At 41.7% G+C, this 15,461-nt stretch overlaps 1 protein-coding gene across 3 annotated transcripts in view; it reads right to left on the reverse strand.

Annotated features, from left to right (window-relative positions):
- The window catches only part of RAB31 (RAB31, member RAS oncogene family), a 133,117-nt gene that overhangs the window by 55,554 nt on the left and 62,102 nt on the right, over nucleotides 1-15,461 (reverse strand). For all 3 annotated transcript variants that reach the window (XM_036321813.1, XM_036321812.1, XM_036321811.1), the window contains exon 3: nucleotides 11,790-11,871. In XM_036321813.1, coding sequence (XP_036177706.1) covers nucleotides 11,790-11,871 — 82 coding nt within the window. The remainder of the gene's footprint in view (nucleotides 1-11,789; nucleotides 11,872-15,461) is intronic.

A 15,461-nucleotide genomic window follows, 5' to 3' on the forward strand; every position in this document is an offset into this window, starting at 1 on the left:
GTGTCCCTTTCCTGTTCATACTTACTAAGCATGAAATCCAACTCTGTACTATGGTATCTAAGGCCCTAGACCAGTGATGGCGAACCTATGACACGCATGTCAGAGGTGACACGCGAACTCATTTTTTTGGTTGATTTTTCTTTGTTAAATGGCATTTAAATATATAAAATAAATATCAAAAATATAAATCTTTGTTTTACTATGGTTGCAAATATCAAAAAATTTCTATATGTGACATGGCACCAGAGTTAAGTTAGGGTTTTTCAAAATGCTGACATGCCGAGCTCAAAAGGTTCACCATCACCGCCCTAGACACTCAAACACTAGGCCCCTCCCCTGTTTGCCTCCAGCCCCTGGCCTCCTCTCTGCTCCGACACAAGCAGCCACATGGAGCCTCAAGGCCTCCCCACATACCTTCCCCCAACCTGGACCCTGCTCCCCTCAACATCCACAAGGCTTACTCCTTCATTTCATCACACCTTTTCTCAACTGCCACCTCCTCTGAGAACCCATCCCTGACCCCCTATCTGGGCCACAGCAGGGACTCATATTTAATGACTGAACACGTGATGAATCAATAACCCTGTCAAGACAGGTAGACGATAGGGCTGTTCTCATTTTATAGATGAGGGAATGGGCTCAGAATGGTTAAGTAAATTGCCCACAGACACCCAGCTCTTCTATGGTAGAACTAGACCTTGAACACAGGAATTCTAACAACAAACCCCATGCTTTGTCCACCCCTCAGTTGCTTCTCTGAAATAAAACATTGCTTAAGATGATGAAATGAAGATTAAGCTTATGCTGAATTTACTCATTTATTTGACAAGTATCTACTGAACACTAGATACATGACAGATACTGTTCTTAGCAATGGGGAGATATGAGTTGGTAGGCAGAATGATATCCTCTAAAGATGTCCACGTCCTAATCCTTTGAATCTGTGAATATATTATGGTCCATGGCAAAGGGGGATTAAGGTTGGAGTTCAGGTTACTAACCAACTGATCCTGAGATGGGGAGATTGTCCTAGATTGTCTATGTGGGCCCAATGTCAACCCAACTGTCCTTACTAGTGGAAAAGGGAGGCAAGAGAGTCAGAGAGACTTGAAGATGCTGTGCTGCTGAAGATGGAGGAAGGGGCCACTAACTGAGGAAAACAGGCAGCCGCTCTGAAAGAGGCAAGGACACTGATTCTTCCCGGAGCCTCCAGAAAGGAACACAGCCCTGACTGTAGTTTATATTGGCCATAAGACACATTTTGGACTTCTGACCTTCAGAACTGTGAGAGAAGGAATATACTAAATGTATATTTAGTATCTGTGGTCATCTGTTACAGCAGCCACAGGAAACAAACAGAAAAGGGGAAGAAGACAAGATCACTGGCCTCAAAAAGTGAATGTTTTCTTGGAGTGAGGATGAAGTCAGGCTGCCTTCAAAAGAGGCTGCTCTGGATACAGCTCTCCGAACAGCAATGTCTGTGCTCTGAGGACACTCCAGCTGTCCCTGTTTAGATGTGTCCTTGAGCACCTCAGGAGCATGTCCTTTTGGTAATTACATGAAGTCCAGGTGCCTAATTTCCTTGTCAAGAATGAGATTCATAGGCCTCATAGTGTCCTTTGCCTGCACTTTAACCAGATTTAGGAAATTAACTGTATAAAAGAAAAAATAGGGAGAGGAGGGGAGAACAGGAAACACAACCAGGTAAAGTACTTCTTAGATGCTTAACAAATGCAACCCTACCTCACCCCCAATGCCTGTCTCCAGCTCGGATGCTGTAATCTTTGCCAAGGGTACTCCGAGAGTCAGCAGAACGGAAATTGGCTTCAACCCCAAGGCCAGACAGTGTCTCACAATTAGAAGCTGCGTAGGGCATCCCAGACTAAAATGCACACCAGCAAAACATCGTGGCGAACTTGTGAAGACTTTAACAGTCACCTTCCCTCCTAGAACCTGCCTGTCCCTGAGGAAGACATAGGGGAGGCGTCGGTGGAGAAGGGGAAGGGGGCTGGGTCTACTATCAAGCAGAAGCTCATCCTTGCTTTCTAAGATCAACTCAGGGTTGAGATTTTCCTCCCCACTGTTCCTGTCTCACACTTCCCATTCCCTTTCCTTCACTCCCAGCTTTCCCATCTCACTGGCCACATGCAGAAATGTTTTAAGTGTTTTCCAAAGGACTTACTAAATTTATTCTAACATGTGGACATGTCCTTCCTCCTTCTCTCCTGTCAGTGGCATCCTGACACCCAAAAGGGCAGTTCTGCACCTTAGTTCCTAATTTCCTAAATGACATCAACACCCCCAAACAGCTCTGGGGATATATGCCAGTGAAGTGGCTCCAGCTCTGCCCACACAGCTGCTAGCGACGCCCCTCCTCAAATAGCACTGCCATGCTTTCCTTCTGCAGCTGCTGTCGCCAATTTTAAACATCACTGTACCTCTTCAGCTATGGCTGACTCACCTTTTAACTGAAGGTGATTCCTGAGGCTTCTTCTAAAAGAAAACGACATGGCACAGAGGTATTGATAGCTATTGATCTCATTTTTAACAGCATACACCTAACGGCAAGCTTCTAATCTGTCTTCTGACCATGCGGGGGAGGGGAGAGGGGGGAGGGGCAATCTTTAGAATATTTCTCTCATCAGATCTCAATTTGCACTAATTAAAGACACTGTTCTCTTGGAAGGAGGGGCAGCAAAGTCGTATATTTACTCTCTCTCACCGAAGGGAGGTTCCTAGGAAAACCGTTCTCTGATGGGTTTGTGGGGAAGATGCCATAGGGTGAAGCATTCCCTGCCAACAGTCAGCTAAGGAGCCAGATTTTGAATGTGTGCTCTTTGCTGGTGGTGTGTGGAGCTGGGCCTGCTATTTCCTGTGGCTGCAGGGCAAGTGAAGGAGAAAACAAAGACCAGCTAGTTCTGAGCTTGTAAGAGGCCTCATTCTTCAGGTTTGACTCCCGCAAGTCAAACTTTCTCTGACTCTAGCAGTGGCCTATGAACTGTGAACCACTTTCTTGACCATAGATTCTAGGGCTATGAAGAGAGAAGAGAGAAGAGAGAAGAGAGAAGAGAGAAGAGAGAAGAGAGAAGAGAGAAGAGAGAAGAGAGAAGAGAGAAGAGAGAAGAGAGAAGAGAGAAGAGAGAAGAGAGAAGAGAGAAGAGAGGAGAGAGAGAGAGAGAGAGAGAGAGAAGAGAGGAGAGAGGAGAGAGGAGAGAGGAGAAGAGAGGAGAGAGATTCTTTTGATGTTAAAGCCTGACCTTGACCTCAGATGTTGACAGCTTTTGTTTCTCTTTTCTTTCTCAGACCCAGTATTTATGCCACAGCTTTGCATCCTGGCCCTCTGAGCACAGGTTACCCAATCACCAAACCTTCCAAATAATGGTAGACTGGTAGGCACTTACAAAATTAAGCCAATGCAGGCAAACAAGCAGTAGGGTTAAACAGCACATAGGGCTCAGATTCCATGACTGCATCCACTGAACTGTCAGCTCCTGGAGGGCATAGGTGTGACTTTCCCAGGGTTCAAGGAAAACTTCTGACAGAAGGAGCAACTAAAGATGAAGGGAACCACGGTGGTACAATTAGAGTGTTTATTATATTATTTTCTGAACTTTTCTGGAATACTTGAAATATCTCACAATTGAAAAAGAGTTCGTGCACTCACTAGAAAAGTGTAAGCCGTTTGCATCCATGAGTTTCAGAATATTATCATATTATCTTTGGCAGTATGTATTAAGGTATGTATAAAGTCTGGTCCTGAGTTAGAAAACACTGCTGGGGGAAAAAACTAAGTCAGCTTCAAATAATACTGTTTTGAAGATAGAGTATTTCTTTAAATAAACAATTTAGTCAAATATCATAAATTTCAAGTCTAATCATGGTTTGGTAAGTTTTAAGTGATAACTTGACAAATATAACCTTGTTTATGGTTCTATATGAGTTTACTACAGGAAACACATTTAACATTTAAAAGATTTAATACTTGATTTAGAATTTTTCTTCAAATACCACTTTGAAGTCAAGGCTGCATTTCCAGTCCATGCATAATCTCCAAAGACAGGAAGATAGCACACAACTTGCTCATCACTTATAATTTAAATAAAGAAACAGTAACCTCAAATTCATCTGTAAACTCAATACAATCCCTATCAAAATCTTAGCTGGATTTTTTGGTAAAAATTTACAAGCTGATCCTAAAATTCGTGTGGAAATGCAATGGACCCAGAATAGCCCAAATGATCTTGAAAAAGAAAAATAAAGTTGGAGGACTCACTTCCCAATTTCAAAACTTAGGAAAAAGTTACAGTAATCAGGGCAATGTGGTACTGGCATAAGGATAAAATTTTAGATCAAAGGAATAGAACTGAGAGTCAGGAATTAAACCCTCACATTTGTGGCCAATTCATTTTAAACAAAGGTGCAAAGACAACTAATTGGGCAAAGAAGAGTCTTTTCAATATATTGTATTGCGTGTGACAACTGATTTTGTATGATCCTAACATGCAAAGAATGAAGATGAATCCCCTCCTTACAAGATATACGAAAGTTAACAACAAATAGATCATAGAGCTAAATGTAAGAGCTAAAACTATAAAATTCATAGAACATAAAGGAGTAAATCTTTGTGGCCTTGAGTTAGGCAAAGACAAGTGTTGGCAAGAATGGGGAGAAATTGGAACCTCAAACACAACCAGTAGGAATATAAAATGGTACAGCCACTTTAGAAAATACTTTGGCAGGTTCTCAAAATGCTTCATGTTGTATTACCATATAACCCATCAATTTCATCCCTAGATATGTAACAAAGAGATTTTTTTAAAGCATGCATCTGCACCAAAACGTGTACATGAATGTTCATAAAACACCATTATTTTCATAAAAGTGGAAACAACCCAAACATCCGTCAACTGACAAGTGGATAAACAAAATGTCGTACTTTCATACAATGAAATATCAATCAGCCATTAAAAGGAAAGAAGCACTGACCTAGGTTACAACACGGATGAACCTTGGTGACACTATGCTATGTGAACGAAGCTAGTCACAAAAAAACACAGATTAGCATCCATTTACATGAATCATCCAGATTAAGCAAATCCAGACACTGAAATTAGCCTAGGGCTAAAGGATTTGGGAGGAGGCTTTTTTAGTCTTGTCTATGTGCTCTCCAATTTCATCTTTAAAACGCATAAAGTCATTCGTTTTATTTCAGAAGTAAATCTATTCAACTTCAGATGTGTTTGTAGAGTAATGAAAAGTTTTTATGCTAATAATGGAATCATTAATTCACCTTTGTGGAATTTGTGACTGTGGCTCATTTAAAACCCAGATTATATAAATAAAACCATTATGACTCAGGCAGTCCACTAGGAAGGACAGGCAGCTATAACACAGACTTCAACCAAATGAACGCAAAGAATAAAAATATTAATATTTTCCATATTAGATTCTGAAAATAGTGTTGCTCTGCTGGGCTGGTGTGGTTCAATGGTTGAGCATCAACCTATGAACCAGGACACAGTTCAATTCCCCAGTTGCAGGCTTGGTCCCCAGGAGGAGGCGTGCAGGCAGTAGCCAATCAATGATTCTCACTCATTATTGATGTTTCTAACTCCCTCTCCTTTCCTCTCTGACATCAATAAAAAAAAAAATTAAATAAATAAATAAAAATAATAAATAAAATAATGCTGCTCTGATGGATCAAACCAAGGGAATGAAGCCTGAAAATTCTTCCAAGGTACTGACATTTTAAATTCTGTTATCCTATGGATTGTGATTGTGTTTTACAGCAGAAACAGAATGATTTGGAAGCACATATCTAGGAAATGAAGGTTGCATATCCTATTGTGATGAGAATATTTTAACAGCAATAAAGATATTATGGATCCCAACTTAGTAGAAAAACAAAGAAAGAAGTCCAAAGAAAACTGAATGGGAAAGAAGTCTCTCTCATCTCCCCACACAAATCCTGCTGGATGGAAGATGGGAGGACAGAGCTGGGCAGATCAATTCCTTTTTCTCCCCTGGGACTTCTCTGAGCTGTGGTTCCTGCACACATCCTTCTGAGCTACTGCTGCTCTTCCTCACAGCTTAGCATGAAACAGAAACCAGCACAGCCCATCTGAAGAGGACAGTGTGAAAACCCGCAAAAGCCCACACTCTCCCCTCTCAACACCCTCCTTGGTAGCAATAAACTAATTGCACAAATCTTGAAAATGTTGAGCTTTTAACAAATTGGATTCAACAATCAATTGGAAATGATTAATTTTTTTAAACCTTTTTTTACAGAGGCACTCTGCGTACTACAGTTTGCCACTGAAAGAATCAAAGGATGCCCATGATATGTGATTGAATGAAAAGTAAGACAGCAAATCAAGAATGAAAGTTCTCTTATACAAAGAGAGGGAAGAGGAGGAGATCCTTTCACGTTTCCAGTGCTCAGAGGGAAAAGTAATTTTTCAAGAATATGAATTATGCCACAAATATAATATAGAATTAGTATTAGTACGGAGCAGCAAGTAGGGCGTTAAACAGAATACCATGTATGCTAGGCAGAACTTGGTTCACTCTGCCCACAAATAAGCAAATATTGACTAATTAATGCATGCAAAGAATTGGGCTGTGCATTATCCTCCTTAGAGGACACAGATCCATCCTATCTAATAAAAGAGAAACATGGTAATTAGTGTACGACCGCTACCCTTCCCATTGGCTAATCAGGGCGATATGCAAATTAACTGCCAGCCAAGATGGCAGCTGGCAGCCAGGCAGCTGGAAGCTAACATGAGGCTTGCTTGCTTCAGTGATGGAGGACTCCAATGTTCCCCGCCTGCCGCTGCTGGCCTCTGAGCTGCAACTCTAAGCAACTATGTTACAAATATAGAAGCTAAACAAAACCCCAGAAACCTGCTTTAGTCACTGGGCTTCAGCCAGCAGGATCAAAACATTGTTTCAAATACAGAAGGTAAACAAAGGCCAGATACCTGCTTTCAGCAGCAGAGGCCTAAGAGCTGGAGCCTCAGAGCTAAAGCTGGCCCAGAATTAAAAAAAAGAAAAAAAGGAGCAGTTGGGAGCTTCAGTCACCCGCCAGCCTGAAAACAGCACTCAGCCCCTCACCCAGACTGGCCAGGCACCCCAGTGGGGACCCCCACCCTGAAGGGTGTGTGACCAGCTGCAAACAGCCATCATCCCCTCACCCAGGCTGGCCAGGCACCCCAGTGGGGACCCCCACCCTGATCCAGGTCACCCTTCAGGGCAAACGAGCCGGCCCCCACCCATGTACCAGGTCTCTATCCTATATAGTAAAAGGGTAATATGCCTCCCAGCACTGGGATCAGCGGAGCCGCGAGGCCTCCCGGCACCGGGATCAGCGTGACAGGGGGCAGCGCCCAAACCCCTTGATCGCCCTGTGGCTCTGTGTGTGACAGGGGGCGGGGCCACAACCTCCCTATCGGCCCTACTCTATTCGTGACAGGGGAAGGCACCCCTACCCCCTGATCAGCCCTGCTCTGTGCCTGATAGGGGGGAGCTCCCCAACCCCCTGATCGCTCTGCGGCTCTGTGTGTGACAGGGTGCGGCACCTCAACCCCCTGATCAGCCCTGCTCTGTGTGTGACAGGGTGCGGCGCCCCAACTCCCCTCCCCGCCACGGGCCCTGCTCTGTGTGTGATGGGGTAGAGCCATAACCTCCCCATCGGCCCTGCCCTGAGTGTGACAGTGGCGGCGCCCCAACCCCCTGATCGGCCCTGCTCTGTGGGTGATAGAGGGCGATGCCCCAACCACCCCCCATGGGCCCTGCTCTGTGTGTGACGGGGTAGAGCCATAACCTCTCCATCAGCCCTGCCCTGAGTGTGACAGGGTGTGGCGCCCCAACCCCCTGATCCGCCCTACTCTGTGCATGACAGGGGAGAGCTCCCCAACCCCCTGATCGACCCTACTCTGTGCGTGACAGGGTACGGAGCCCCAACCCCCCTGATGGGCTCTGCTCTGTGAGTGACGGGGCAGCGGCCCAACCCCCTGATTGGCTCTGCTCTGTGCGTGACAGGGGGTGGCGCCGCAACCTCCCCATCGACCCTGCCTTGAGTGTGACAGGGGGCGGTGCCCCAACCCCCCAATCAGCCCTACCCTGAGCGTGACTGAGGGTGGCATCGCAACCTCCCGATCCACCCTGCTCTGTGCATGATAGGGGCAGCGCCCCAACTCCCCAATAGACCCTGCTCTGATCCCTACCAGGGGCTGCACCTAGGGATTGGGCCTGCCCTCTGCCACCCGGGAGTAAGCCTAAGCCAGCAGGGCGTTATCTCCCGAGGGGTCCCAGACTGCGAGAGGGCACAGGCCGGGCTGAGGGACCCCCCTTTTCCCCCCCAGTGCACAAATTTTTGTGCACCGGGCCTCTAGTGTCTTTATATTGTCAAATCATAAATCCAAAGAGATTTTGTTTGTTTAAAATTATGAAAACTAAGGAGAACAGTAGCATATTTCTACAAAGATAAGGAGGGATAATAAAATGCACTGGACTCCGATAATTAATGAGACAGAACAAACAGCAGTAGGCACAAGCAACAGCGGGGAGTTTATTTTTAGCTCAAACATTAGGCAACGTCATTACAAGCACGATTAAGTCTAGCAATAAGCTGCCAACACGATTGAAAAATTGCCATCACTGGAGAGATGCAAGACTGCACCAAGGGACACAAGGCAAGGACAGCCGGAGGATAACTAGATCAGGCCTTCGAGGGTTAGAGGGACTGATGGCCACAAAGGCCATGTAGACATTGCTCACACTCTCTCCACAAATATAGGTTCTAAAAAGCATTCACCTGAAATTAACATCCAAATTTTAACTGCTCATCCCTGAAGCAATGCTATGGAGTTTTGCCTTGCACATATAAAACCAATAATTGTAGCAATCTATAACACTAATCAGATATATAATACTAATATAACATATATAATAGGACTCTTTTAAAAGTACAGACATAGCAATATAGTAATAGATATATAATAGCCAAATTTTAGGAAAAGCAATTACAATAATTAGAAATACAATCATATAAAATTTTTTCTATTGCTGTTTTGCTTTGAGATGGTAAGTGAGCCAAACTACAAACCACATAGTCACTTGAGAGTACCAAATTTCACCAAAAGCAGTCAACCTCTTGAATGTTATTTCAGAATAGGTAGGTAAATATCAAATGCTCTGCTTACATCATACAGAAATCTCCCTGTAGAAAATGGTATTATCAAATGAAAACAGCAGATTATGAAGAATCATGATCCCACTGACATAATTGTCAATACATACATAAGTGAGATACCTGAAGAATGGCCATCTAATGTCAATAGTGGGAATATCTGGGTAGTGAAATTTTGGATAATTTTACTTTCAGCTGTATAGCATTTGTGTGGTTGTTCTATCAGAATAAAACTATAAACCTCAGGACCCAGACTACTGGATTCAAATTTCAGCTTTATACCGTATTGACTGTGTGACCCTGAGCAAGTTACTTAACCTCTCTATGCCTCGGTGACCTCACCCGTGAATGGGGATAGAAACAGCCCCTGCCTCAGAGTGCTGTGAGCGAACTAATGTGTTAGCACAGGAGGCACTCAGAATAGTGCATAGAATACATACAGCAAGCCCTCGGGACATAGCAGCCAGTCATAGAAGCAGCAGTCCTGCTAATATTAAACCAGCTATTTGTAAAACAGACTTATTACATTCATTAAAAGCAGCTGCAAAAGCAACTATTTCATGGCCAAAAGTAAAAAGGGGGAGCAAGAAAATTCCACTGTTTAAGTTTTATTAACAACCAAAACCCAAAAAAACTAGCAGAACAACTACAAAGAACACAAAAGTATGTAACGAAGATGCCTCTAAGAAGACACGTTTTCCTTCAACCCGCCCCCCTCATTTCAGGAGTCAGCGTGCACAGCTGACTAACAGAGTTGAAGAGATGTTTCAGGCAGTGGCTTCATGTATGCAAGCCTGTCCTTTTAATTTAGTAGCAAAATAAAAGACATTCTAATGAGGTTAGCATTTGTAGGCCAGAAGATTTGTCCTAATTTTCTTTTTTTTTTAAGGAGTTTTTTAAAGGTTTTAATCTATAAACGCTGGAAAGTTAGTTTTAAATGAGGACTTATATAAAATGAAAATTATAATAAACATACTCTTATTTGTTAGAAGCTGATAATGAAAATGATGGGTTATCCCAGTGGTCGGCAAACTGCAGCTCATGAGCCACATGCAGCTCTTTGGCCCCTTGAGTGTGGCTCTTCCACAAAATACCGACGTCTGTGCATGGGCCACGAAGTTTCAATCGCACTGTACGTGCGCGCCTGCACGTGGTATTTTGTGGAAGAGCCACACTCAAGGGGCCAAAGAGCCGCATGTGGCTCGCGAGCCACAGTTTGCTGACCACTGGGTTATCCTGAACCCTGGATTCTCTTCCTTTGAGGGAGAGAGGCAATAAACAGAATAAGTGCGCTGGCCAGGTGGATCAGTGGTTGGAGTGTTGTCCCGTACACCAAAAGGTTGCAGATTTAATCCCCAGTCAGGGCACGTACAGGGGGTAACCAATTGATGTTTCTCTTTCTCTCTTCCTCCCTCCTTGCCTCCCTTCCTCTCTCTTGAAAACAATTAAAAAATATATCCTTTGGTGAGGATAAAAAATATACATAATATATATATATATATATATATATATATATATATATAAAATAAATGAATAATTAAGTGAATTAAATAGTATATTAGAAGGTGGTAAGAGCTATAGAAGGCGGGAAAAGGAGGGAAGTATTGACATTTTAAATGGGGTAGGTAGAGAAGCTGACCTTTGTGTTTGGATCAGACAAGGGAAAGTTCAACCTATCTTACTCCATAATTATTTGCTCTGATGAAAGTTTTAATCAGCTGAAAACTCTCAGTTAAGACAAGATATTGGTTATCCCTGTGCTTCATTTATCCTGACCACCCCTTTCAACTTTGATAATATACAATCTAGTTATTACACAAATTCTGTTATAGGCACCATGTGTTGGTGTCTACTATTTCACTTTTTAAAATCTAAAAGACATGAGCTTCTTAAATAATCTTTTCCATAAATATTTTCAGCAAATAAAAAGAATTAAGAATTAGAGAGGAGTCATCTACTGTTCTAGTAACCCAATGTCTATTCCCCCATTTTCCAGTTAGAGAACCCAGACTTTATTTGGGGAACAAAGCCTATCTGACTTGCAGCCAATGTGACTCAGATGGAGCTGATAGCTCTGGGGTAAGGATATTACCTGGTGCTACTAGTAGGAGTGCCAACCTTCCCCCCCCCCCCCCAACTCAGTACAGCATCAAGTTCAAGAGTGAGCACGTGACCCAAATGACCAAAGAGAACCCTCAGGTACCAAGACATAGAGTGCAACTCTTGGGAAAGAAGTGCTTTCCTTCATTAGAATGCTAAGGTGTCAGAATGCAGGCAGAGTTGTTTGCCACCCTTAGTGAAGGGAAGAAAAGGGTCTGCCTTATGAAGCTAATCTAGAGGTAAGCCTAGCAAAGAAAAGGAATAGAGTTGGGTGCCTCTGACAATACATTGAAGGACTTGAACTCAGCCCTGCCTTCAAATAGGCACCCCCCTTACATTTTTCTCAGAGCTAAAGAGTACGTTTCCTTTTTTGTTTTAATCATTTCCAGCTGGGTTTCTGTCACTTGCAACTACTAGAGTCTTGCCAAATACAAAGAACCCTTCAGAAAGTGATCTTAGTATTTTGTTTTGAAAGCCAACAATAAGGTATCCTTACCCGTTCCTGACCAGCAGTATCCCAGATGAGGAATTTGTGAAGTTCATTTCCACAAGGCACAGTTTTGGTCATAAAAGACGCCCTGAAAAAACAAAATCAACATCTCCACATTACCAGTTATCCTCTACAATCTTCAAAAAGACTTCTGTTTCAAGCAAGTTAACATTATGACTCATTTTATTTAATTTAACATTAAAGATCCATATCATCTTTGTCCTTGAAGGGCCACAAAGAGGAAAGGAGGGCTGTTAGGATTCTGTCTCCCAAAAGAAAATACTCTACATTTTCTGTTAGTCCAGCTGGAGGTTTTAGAAGAGGAAAAACGGCAACGAATGTATTCAAAACACTGTTTTCAAAAACATTTATCATCAGGTGTTCTCAGACAAGATGACCAAGATCATAAAAGCAAATGAAACTGTAGATTTTAAAAACTTATTATAACAATTAAGAGTGGAAGGACAGCTGATATTTGGACATTTTCCAGTTTGGGCCTTGCAATGGCACAAGTAAAAAAAATTGCCTTGCCCCGGCCTATGTGGCTCCATTGGTTGGGTGTTGTCCCATGAAGCAAAAGGCTGCTGGTTCAATTCCTGGTCAGGGCACATACCTGGGTTGTGGGTTGATCCCTGGTAAGGGGATTACAGGAGGCAGCCAATCAATGTTCTGCTCTCACATCAATGTTTCCCTCTCTCCCTCTTCCTTCTTCTCTCTCTCTCCATAAAAATATCAATAAAAATATTTTAAAAATAATTACCTTACATCTTTACCTTGCTATCAAACTCACACTAGCAGCACCAAAAAGAATACTATCTTATTCCCATCCTACTTGCATACATGCAGGGGTAAAGATGGATAGTTTAATAAATAGTTATGCTTTCTCAACAAAAAAAGGAAAAATTTGAAATTCTCAGTAGATAATGAAACACTTGGTATTTTCTTTTTGCATATTTTCTTTTTTATTTCCAGTATTTATAGTTTTATTTAATTTAAATCTATTTTTATGTAATTTATTTTCTATCACCATTTATTCCCCATATACCCTCTTCCACCTCCACCTATCCCCCTCCACCTCCTGCAGTTACCACGCTGTAACCTGTGTTCACGAGTTCTTTTTCTTTTTGTATATTTTCTATTAACAAGCTTTTTCATTGTGCTCATGAAAGATGTAAAAATCTAAAAAAGAAATGTTTAATACCCTTGACTTCTTTGTGAAAGATAAAGCTTCTCCTTCAATAAAAAACAGCAAGCATCCCCAATAGTGGGACAACCAGATATGAGAAGCCTCGTCCTGTGATGGAATAAGTACATACATCTCCTGTACAGCGTTCTAGCCAAAAAATGTTTCATCTGAATTCAGCCATGAGGAAACAGTCAGGCAAATCCAGGATGTGGAAGGTTTTATAAGGTAACTGGCCTGAATGCTTCAAATAAGTCGATATTATGAAAAGCAAACAAAACAGAAGGCATGGAGATTGTTCTAGAATCTAGATTAAGAAAGAATGCATAAAAATACTAGAGGAATCCACAGGCAGCAAAATCTCAGACATATGCCGAAGCAATTTCTTCACTGATACTGCTCCTAGGGCAATGGAAACTAAAGAGAAAATAAACAAATGGGACTACATCAAAATAAAAAGCTTTTGCACAGCAAATGAAACCATCAACAAAACAACAAGAAAGCCCTCTGCATGGGAGAACATATTTGCAAAGGTTATCACCGATAAGGGTTTAATCTCCAACATTTACAGGGAACTCATACAACTTAACAAAAGGAAGATAAACAACCCAATCAAAAAATGGGAAACGGACCTAAATAGATACTTTCGAAAGAAGACAGAAGGAAGGCCAAGAGACATATAAAAACATGCTCAAAGTCACTAATCATCCTAGAGATGCACATCAAAACGACAATGCGGTACCATCTCACACCTGTCAGAATGGCTATCATCAACAAATCAACAAACAAGGATTTGTTGGCGAGGATGTAGAGTGCTGGCGAGGATGTGGAGAAAAAGGAACCCTCATGCACTGCTGGTGGGATTGCAGACTGGTGCAGCCACTGTGGACAACAGTGTAAAGTTTCCTCAAAAAACCAAAAAACCCATTTGACCCAGTGATCCCACTTCTAGGAATATATCCCAAGAAACTAGAAACACCAGTCAGAAAGGATATATGCACCCCTATGTTCATAGCAGCACAATTCACCATAGCTAAGATTTGGAAACAGCCTAAGTGCCCATCAGTAGATGAATGGATTAGAAAACTGTGGTACATCTACACAGTGGAATACTACGCTGCAGTAAAAAAGGAGTTTTTACCATTTGCAACAGCATGGATGGAACTGGAGAACATTATGCTAAGTGAAATAAGCCAGTCAGAGAAAGATAAATATCACATGATCTCACTCATTTATGGAATATAATGAACAACATAAACTGATGAACAAAAACAGATCCAGAGACAGAGAAGCATTGATCAGACTGTCAAGCCTCAGAGGGAAGGTAGGGGAGGATGGGGGTAAGAGGGAGACATCAACCAAAGGACTTATATGCAAGCATATAGGCCTAACCAATGGACACAGACAACAGGGGGGTGAGGGCATGAGTGGGGGGTGGGGGGGTAATGTGGGGATAAGGACACATATGTAGTAACTTAATCAAAAATAATAAAAAGAAAAAAAAACAAGAAAGCAATAAAACAACCAAATGCACTCACTATATGGACCTTGACTGGATCCTGGATTAGGAGATAAAACAGCTTTAAAAGATATTTTGGGGTCAACTGGAGGAATTTAAATTTAGACTATATGTCAGATATTACCATTGAATCAAAATTAAGTTTCTGGGTATGAATAATGTTCTTATTCTTAGGTAAGATTATGTTCTTATTCTTAGGAGATGCATACTAGAGTTTTTAGAGGTAGTGCCAGGATGTCTTCCTTCTCTTTCATATGGCCGAGCTGGCCCACCCAGGCCAGTACAGAGTCCAGTCCTGCATTCACGCAGCACTCATCCCAGTAATATTTCCTCAACTTCCACTTTACCCTAAGACAAATTACAGAATTCCCAAAGAGAAAAGTATAAATTCCTGCAAGTCCCTCATTATTCTCACAACATACATATATGCACCATGGGTTAATAGAGAGTTCTAATTATCATACATAATTTTCTTATGTGATATGAGGAAATATTATCAAAACAACTTCTGTCCCATGACATTTCATTTCTTTGAAAGTGTTCAAAATACATCCCAAACTACTGATAAGAGCAAAAATAATTCAAAAATGGAAATATCTCTATTACTTTTCTCATTACAAAAGCAATACATATACTTTGCTAAAAAAGAAAATAAAAATCAATTGTCCATCTCACCACCTAGCCACAATCATTACTAATTAGTTGGTATATATCCTTGCAAATTATTTTTATACAACTTTTACCCCAAAATTGATCATAAATTTTGTTTCTTCTCTACTTTACATATCATGAACATCTTTCTGTTTCTATAAATACAAATGGACATCATTATCTAAATGATGTTATACACCATGTTATAAATTTATTCACTACTCCATTGATAGACATTTTCGTCAACTATTTTCATTATTAAGACAATAATTAAATAAATATCCTTGCACCTAGATCTGTGGATCCTTGTACAACTATTTCTTTC

Source organism: Myotis myotis, unplaced genomic scaffold, assembly GCF_014108235.1.
Source record: "Myotis myotis isolate mMyoMyo1 unplaced genomic scaffold, mMyoMyo1.p scaffold_m19_p_9, whole genome shotgun sequence".
In the NCBI taxonomy this organism is placed as follows: Eukaryota; Metazoa; Chordata; class Mammalia; order Chiroptera; family Vespertilionidae; genus Myotis; species Myotis myotis.